At 35.7% G+C, this 7963-nt stretch overlaps 2 protein-coding genes across 2 annotated transcripts; both read right to left on the bottom strand.

The window, feature by feature from the left end:
• Positions 1 to 314: 314 nt before the first annotated feature.
• Positions 315 to 2521, bottom strand: LOC115713674 (uncharacterized). The gene is made up of 5 exons (XM_061106622.1): positions 2119 to 2521; positions 1705 to 1998; positions 1065 to 1363; positions 810 to 983; positions 315 to 630 (listed from the first exon to the last, which is right to left on the bottom strand). The coding sequence occupies exons 1-5, from the start codon at positions 2509 to 2511 to the stop codon at positions 621 to 623; spliced, it is 1170 nt and encodes a 389-aa protein (XP_060962605.1). The 5' UTR covers positions 2512 to 2521; the 3' UTR covers positions 315 to 620.
• A 59-nt stretch (positions 2522 to 2580) lies between these two features.
• LOC115713684 (uncharacterized) lies at positions 2581 to 6929 on the bottom strand. The gene is made up of 6 exons (XM_061105726.1): positions 4669 to 6929; positions 4484 to 4589; positions 3751 to 4398; positions 3299 to 3657; positions 2788 to 3216; positions 2581 to 2695 (listed from the first exon to the last, which is right to left on the bottom strand). Exons 1-3 carry the CDS (start codon positions 6840 to 6842, stop codon positions 3772 to 3774), a joined length of 2907 nt encoding a protein of 968 aa, XP_060961709.1. The 5' UTR covers positions 6843 to 6929; the 3' UTR covers positions 2581 to 2695; positions 2788 to 3216; positions 3299 to 3657; positions 3751 to 3771.
• Between the last annotated feature and the right edge of the window lie 1034 nt (positions 6930 to 7963).

The following is a 7963-nucleotide window of genomic DNA, read 5'->3' as shown; positions in this document are numbered from 1 at the left end:
TCGTTTTTAAAAAGACGCAAAATACAATTTTCGTCATTTGAAAACCGACGCTAAAAAATTACTTTTCTATTTTATTTTAAGCGTCGGTTAAAAAGTGACGCTAAATGTGTCATGGCATTTTAAAACTGTCACAAAAAACTTATTCCGTCGGTTTAAAAATGTCATATCTATTACGAAAAAACTTTTTTTTTACCTATTGCGTCACTTATAAAATGAAGCACAAATATAAGTAAGGGAAAATTGCAAACGTTTCATGCAATTTTCCCCACCTGCATTATCAAATTTTAGAATAACTCTATATAATAGTAAATACATAATACAAAAAAAATTAAAATAACATTTTTAAAACTTATATTAAATTAGTAATCGATTCTATTAACTAATCACACAATACCAAAATTGTTAATAAAATCGATTCTAAAACTTAAATTCCATGAATATCGTAAACTAAATATAAACTAATAATATATGCAAAAGATAACAATAATCATAAAACTTGTTACTCATGTATTATATCAAAAGTGTAGTAACCTTAAGTACTTAATCTATAATCAATGGCTTCACAAATTCGGCCAACTCATCCCGTACGGCATTGATCTCCTCGTTACTATAGGGAGCGTCTAACTTGAACTGTAAAATAAAAGATCAAAAAACATTAATCAACATATGAAAAGTATATATAATTAAAATACAAACTAAATAGAGAAGAGTAGTTATTCATGTTTACATGATTTTTCAAAAAACTTGCAGGATTAACAACCGTCATGAAACTCTGAATAATCTTCATAACATAATAAAAACATACTTACCCTGAATTCCACGGACATATCAACCATTGTTCAGGTTGCATACCCATCATTCGCTGACATAGATTCTCTGAACGTTGTTTGAGTTTACCAGCTTCAGTTGATACTGAAGCAGGATTATTAAATGCATATGTATTCCTCAACCCACCAAGATTAAGTGTGTGTTCTTGCAAATAACTAAATTAAAACAGATTATTAATAAACAGTTGTATATATAATTTTTAACTTAGATATTAACTTAGTTATTAACTATTATACCTGCACCAAAGAGACATAACAGTATTTCCAATCATATGGAGCTCGCACACATCTTCCACCTCGTCAGCGCTGATCCAACACTCTTGGCCTTCTCCTCCGAACACTTCCGGTTTAATATAGTATCTCTTTGATTTCTTAGCAGGCCAATTCTTCACAATCTCTGAAAGTCCAGACAATAATTGTGTCTTTGCAGGGGGAATGTACCGTTTGACAGACTGTTTATTAGGCCCCTTTGGGTTTATCGGTGGCTGAGTCGGTGGAGCCAAATGATCTCTTGAAACTTTCTTCTTTCCTTTCATCTACATCAAACAATTAATTACAATTTCAAAATATAATAATATTGACAGCCTAAGATGCAATTTTAAGGTTTTTGTAAGAAATTATTAGCATCCAAGAGTTTAGAAAACATAAAGTCATAAATCATAATAGATTTGTTTTCTCCCGAGATTAAAGTCTTAAAATACTTACAAAACTAGCTTTGAATAGATCATGGCCACAAAATTTTCACCAATAATGCATTCCCATCCCACTAGACACTATCATTAGCTTCTTTAAAAAGAAAGTATCACCAAATAACTATTTGAGTTCAACCTACTCATTATTCAAGAAAATATACTTGAAAAGGAAAAAAATGATGTACCTTCGCTAAATCATCTGGATGTATGTTGATTAGGTTCTTTGGCCAAGCTACAAAATTGTTTACAGCTAAACCAACTATGTCGAAGCCTTCATGTTCTATAGGGCATGGTAGAATGGCATTTTCTTCAACCACCTTCTCAATAAAGACACGTTTGAAATCATCAAACTTCTTTTTAACTCCATGTATTATAATATTGCCTTCTTTGTCTGCCTTTTCAAGTTTCACATAACCTGATGCAACTAAGACCGGATCTTTTTCTTTGGGATCAATCACGTACATATCACACCTCAATCTCTTCATTTGCAAACAAAACAAGAGACAAACAAAATTTATTTTAAAAAGAACTTAAATAATTATGATATAAAAATTAAACATGCATAATGAAAATTATTTTAAAAAGCAAGTAAATAATACATTATCAGAAGTAACCGGAGATGGTGCTGGTGGAGCAGCTGCACAAGGTGTGGCTGGTGGGGCAACAAGTGGAGGTGTTGGAATAGTGGCCTTGGGAGCTGGTGGAGCAGAGGCCTTGGGAGCTGGTGGAGCAGAGGCCCTGGCATTTGGTGGAGTAGAGGCCCTGCCAGTTGGTGGAGCAGAGGCCCTGGCAGTAGGTGTTGCTCCTAGAACTGAGGTAACAGCAGCAAAAGCTGGTTCGTTGGATGCTCCCCCAACACCTGAACCAGATGCATGTGAGGTGCCCACAACACCACTTTGGCTTTGGACTATTTGGAGGAGTTTATTTAATAATTTGTCTTGTCTACGACGATGTTCCTCTGACTCTTCAAGTCGCTTCTCCACCTCACTCATACGATCATTGTCATCGACTCTCTTTCTTTTAGGACGCGGGGTTTTGAAAAGCGTGTCCGTGTGACACCACCCCCATTCCTCTAACACGTCCTCCATGCTCTTCTGTTCCCAAGGCTAGAGTGAGTATGTCTTTTGAGCCTTCTACTAATATTGTCCCCTCCTCAACTTGCTTTCGTATCTCAGCCTACATTCAAGAAAGTAAAATTTGTAAGAATTTGAACAACATAAAAGTGTTTAAGTATTTGATCAAGCACATATATGATAAATGGAACTTACAATCCGGTCAGCGACCTCCTGAGCAGGGCCATCGAGCTCGCCGTTTTTGTTCGTGTGTATTCTAATCCACAAGTCTGCCCTGTCATATATAGTAAGCTGGTGGCCCAACTCTTTCTCCAACTTTTCTTCAACTTTCTTAACACCACCTCGGCCCGCATGGTGATTGTATGTATTTTGACTCCTGATATCTTGCATTTTCTTTCTCTTTTTTGCCCATTCGGGACTACATCTTTTGGCAACAAATTCTTTCCAATCTTCGGGCTTGTAACATGAAGCATAAGCATCTGGAGGACGATCGAGCATTGCTGGAACTTTATCTTTGTATTTGAAAATTAGGTTCCTTGTTAGGAATGCTTTCCAGTCTTTCCATCTTCGTCCAGCAGTTTTTAAGGTAGAATGCTTAGCTTCTGGGCCTAACTTGAACATTGACTGCAAAAATTAGCAATAATAGTTAGAATGGGCAAAAAATATTCAACTACATATGCAAATTAATCTTAGCTATTAGCATTACCTTGATGTACTCCCATAATAGATTTTTAAATTCCATTGGAACTTTTCTCAAATCATTGTATGCCAGTGGAAGATTTCATCTTGCATACAAGCCAATCTGGCTAACCAGTTCATTTGCAGTGTCCCCAATGCACTGGCCCCATTGGTTGTACTCGACTTCGAGAAGTATTCCTTCACTCCTATTCTTTATATGCTTCAGACCCTTATATGCCCCCCTACCATTTTTCTTCTTTGGTTGTGAATCAGGGTCAGGTTCCAGTTCTGGTGCAGCTGGATCAGATTCAGATTCACCACCAATGGATTGTCCCCAAAGGGCAAAATCATCATCATAGTCACCGGGGTCATCCATAGTCAATGTACCTACACATTAAAGCAAAATAATAATACATAAAATTAACACAGAAATTGTGATTAGGCGCAAAAAAACATAAAATAATATAAAACAAAACACACCAATATTTATAGATTGATAGTTTACTCAATCCATAATCCTTCACCGTCTTCCCGAGAAGAAATGATTTCGTCCCGAACGGCGACATCAATTGGTGGTGGATTGATTTCAAAAGTTTTATCATTGAGATATAAATCTCCACCAGACTCTTGGTAATCATAATCTTTTGGTTGTGTTGTTAGAACAACTGACCAGCGACCATCTATTGGGTCACTCATATAAAATACTTGTTTTGCCTGGGATGCCATTATAAATCGATCAGACTTGTGTCCTACTCGATTCAAGTCCACTAGCTTGAATCCAAACTCATCTTCTTTAACTCCATTATCACTCCTCACCCAATCACAAAGAAAAACAGGGATTCGAAAGCTAATGTAATCTAATTCCCAAATTTCTTTGATTACACCATAAAAGGTCATATCACATTCAATAGGGTTTTTGTCTTTTGAACTAGCTACTTGGATAGCACTAGCAACAATCATGACACCACTATTTTGTGTTTTTCTAGAAGCATCACGATCTTTCGTGTTAAATTGAGTACTATTTATGTAGTATGATTGATACTTTAGTACAGTAAATGAAGGAAAATGCGATATCGAAAGTAGCAACTGAGATACATTGTTCGGGGAGTCACTCATTTCCACAATCACCTAGCATAAATCAAATTAATTAGTAGTTACATGAAATGATTATGAAAAACATACCAATTTCAAATCACTCGGTATTGCATAATACCTTTTCTTTCAACCATGTACTAAAATTTCGATAATGTTCATCTTGCACCCATTTGTGGTTCCTCGACTTACTAGGATAAGTAGTCTTGATCCAATCAAAATGTTTCCTTCAAGATGTAGTTAAACATTATTCTTATTAGTACACTTTTAATTTGAATTGAATATTAAAAATTAAATTAAACTTACTCAATGTACGGTTGAACCTCATCAACATTTTGCAAAACGAGTCGGTGTGCTTCCTCTCGATCAGCTCGACTTACGTCGCAAACAGAAACACCCCGACCCCCTTTACTAATTTCATTATCAAATCTAGGAAGACACGACCCAACAGTTGCTACATTTGACAAGAAGTCTGAACAAAATTCTACAGCCTCTTCAACGATGTAGGATTCAACAATTGAACCCTCTGGCCTGCTTCTGTTTCTTACATAACCCTTTAGGATTTTCATGTACCGTTCCATTGGGTACATCCATCTCAAATACACTGGCCCACACATTTTTACCTCTCTCACCAGATGAACAGTTAAGTGGATCATTATGTCAAAAAAGGATGGAGGAAAAAATTGTTCTAAATAACACAACACTTCAACAATTTCTAATCGGAGATTTTCCAACTTTGACACATCTACCACTTTGCAACAAAGAGATTTGAAGAATAAACATAACCTGGTGATGGCATAGCGAACTTTCTTAGGTAAAACAGAACGGATACTCACCGGCAGAATATGTTGCATCAGTATATGATGATCGTGAGACTTCAGTCCGGACAAAATTAATTTGTCCATATCTACCAAATTGGAGATATTTGAAGAATACCCTTCGGGTACTTTAACGTGAGACAATGACGTACAGAAAGATCGTTTTTCTTCCTTAGTCAGGGCATAACACGCCGGTGGTAAAAAAGTTCGTTTACCAATAATTTCTGGATGTAAATTTCCTCTAATCCCCATCTCTTTCAAATCTAGACGGGATTTAATTCCATCTTTACTCCGACCAGGAATATTAAACAAGGTATTAATTAAGCTATCTGAGACATTTTTCTCAATATGCATCACATCTAAATTGTGACGTAAAACCAAATGCTCCCAATACTCAAGCTCAAAAAATATTGATTTTTTCTTCCACGGTCCCTGAGGTTCATTTGTGACACCCTTACCTCCTTTTCTTTTCTTCGATTTTGACTTTCGCTTTCCAAGATTGAATTGAATTTTATTCAATTTTTCTACCAATTGTCTTCCGCTTAAAGGTGGGGGAGGCATTTCAAATTCTTGCTTACCGTCAAATGCCTTTTTCCAGGTCCGAAATACATGTTCGGGTGGCAAAAACTTTCGGTGTCCCATATAACAAATTTTTCTCGAATGTGTTAAATAGCGAGAGCATGTTTTCTCTTCACAGATAGGACATGCATTATAACCTTTCACACTGTAGCCAGAAAGATTCCCGAAAGCAGGAAAATCATTGATTGTCCACAATAACATGGCCCTAAGATTGAATGCTTCATTCCTATAGGCATCATATGCATTAACACCGTCATACCACAATTTACTTAAATCATCAATAAGAGGAGCTAAGTATACATCAATATCATTGCCAGGTTGTGAAGGGCCTGATATCATCAATGTCAACATAGTGAACTTTCTCTTCATAACAAGCCACGGCGGCAAATTATATATCACAAGCAAGATTGGCCAACAACTATACTTACTGCTAAGGGAAGTATGTGGATTGATACCGTCTGCAGAGAGACCAAGACGGATATTCCTAGGCTCATTGGCAAAATCAGGCCATCTAGCATCAATTGTTTTCCAAGCGGGAGAGTCAGCTGGATGTCTCATCATACCATCTTTCACTCTATCACTGGCATGCCAAGTCAAATTTTTAGCATGGTCGGCATTTCGAAAAAACCGAACCAAACGAGGTATGGGTGGTAAGTACCACAATACTTTTGCAGGAACACCCTTCTTTACCTCATTAGAATTCTTTTTCTTTTGCCACCTGGACTCACCGCACGTTGGACATGATACCTCATCCACAAATCTCTTTCGATATAGGATGCAATCGTTAGGACATGCATGTATCTTTTCATATTGCAAGCCTAACGAACACAATGTCTTTTTTGCCTCATAGAAAGACAAAGGCACCTCATTACCTTCGGGTAATAATTCTCCTAAGAAAGCTAGTAACTCTGTCAAACTCTTATCACTCCACCCGTGTTTTGCTTTCAAATTGTATAGCCTAATAAGCGTCGATAATTTAGTAAACCTAGTACAATTAGGGTAAATCGGCTTTTCAGCATCTTCTAACATAGTTTGAAATGTTTCAGGATGAACTTGAGATTCAAACTCTGCTTCGTTAATCATCTCTGCGATGTGATCATCTTCATACTCCACATTATTAACAATCTTATCCTTTCTAGAGGGTCCCTCGCCCGATCTTCTAATTTTTTCTCCGTGGTGACACCAAACCTTATAAGTCCTGTCTATACCGTTCTTAAACAAATGTTCTCTTATTTGGGCAATTTTCATACGCTCCATGTTACCACATTTGAGACATGGGCAATGAACCAAATCAGGATTATCCGCATTGTTTGCAGAAAACTCCAAAAAGAAGTCAACACCTTCCCTATATTTTACCGTTAACCTATTCGCACTCATCCAATCTCTATCCATTTCGAAACTTCTAACAAAACAACAAAACAACAATTTAATTAACCTAATTAATACAATAAAATAATTCTATATCAACTTAACCTAATTAATTTAATAAAATACTAATCGTACTGAAATTTCTACCGAAATTTCGACAGCATAACATCTATAATTCGGACGTTCCCGAAAATTTTAAACATGCAACTAATCTATTAAAACATCCACAATAATACAAACAAACAAAACTATAATTAACAGTACAAATATTACCACCCATCCGACCGCAGTCATGCAATTCTAGAACTTACTTCACTATGGATGAATATCTAGGATATTCAAACTCTTCTAGGATTTATAAAATATAAAGAAATAAAGTTTGAGTAGCTTACCAATTCCAAGCTAGCGTTCAAGCAATTTCTTCAAAGAATAGTTTTATACCAAGGATCTAACAAAATGAAAGAGAAATCAGCATATTAGACAATTAAATTTGCAAAAAAAAAGAATCTGTTAAGGGAACAGCAGATTGTATTTAGAAGGAGATTTGAAGAAACGAGAGATTTTATTTTATTTTTTCTATTTAGAAGGAGATTTGGAGAAGAGAGAATTCCTTTTGATCATTATTTATTCTTTTCATGTATTTATTGATGAAATTTTTTCTTAATTATCCAACTTCTATCCTTGGAGAGAAAAATCCCAATTTTTGTTATCATAAAAAAAGGAAAAAGAGAAAGAAAGAAAGAAAGAAAACATTAATTTCATAATCCACCCCAAATATATGAATAAATATACTGTGGTGTGTACACTCTATACCTTAAATTGGAATAAAATATACT

This window comes from Cannabis sativa, chromosome X, assembly GCF_029168945.1.
Source record: "Cannabis sativa cultivar Pink pepper isolate KNU-18-1 chromosome X, ASM2916894v1, whole genome shotgun sequence".
Taxonomy (NCBI): Eukaryota; Viridiplantae; Streptophyta; class Magnoliopsida; order Rosales; family Cannabaceae; genus Cannabis; species Cannabis sativa.
Note: the sequence above shows the minus strand (reverse complement) of the source record. Positions and strands in the feature narration are given on the sequence as shown.

What these genes read in the sequence shown, in the direction of transcription:
- LOC115713674 (XM_061106622.1), bottom strand. Translation starts at nt 2,511, where the DNA reads ATGAGTGAGGTGGAGAAGCGACTTGAAGAGTCAGAGGAACATCGTCGT. An exon ending in CTCCGGTTACTTCTGATAAT is followed by an intron (nt 1,999 to 2,118) that starts GTATTATTTACT and finishes TTGCAAATGAAG; the next exon opens with AGATTGAGGTGTGATATGTA. An exon ending in GTTATGTCTCTTTGGTGCAG is followed by an intron (nt 984 to 1,064) that starts GTATAATAGTTA and finishes GTTTTAATTTAG; the next exon opens with TTATTTGCAAGAACACACAC.
- LOC115713684 (XM_061105726.1), bottom strand. Translation starts at nt 6,842, where the DNA reads ATGATTAACGAAGCAGAGTTTGAATCTCAAGTTCATCCTGAAACATTT. An exon ending in GAGGTTCAACCGTACATTGA is followed by an intron (nt 4,590 to 4,668) that starts GTAAGTTTAATT and finishes TACATCTTGAAG; the next exon opens with GAAACATTTTGATTGGATCA. An exon ending in GTACATGGTTGAAAGAAAAG is followed by an intron (nt 4,399 to 4,483) that starts GTATTATGCAAT and finishes GATTTATGCTAG; the next exon opens with GTGATTGTGGAAATGAGTGA.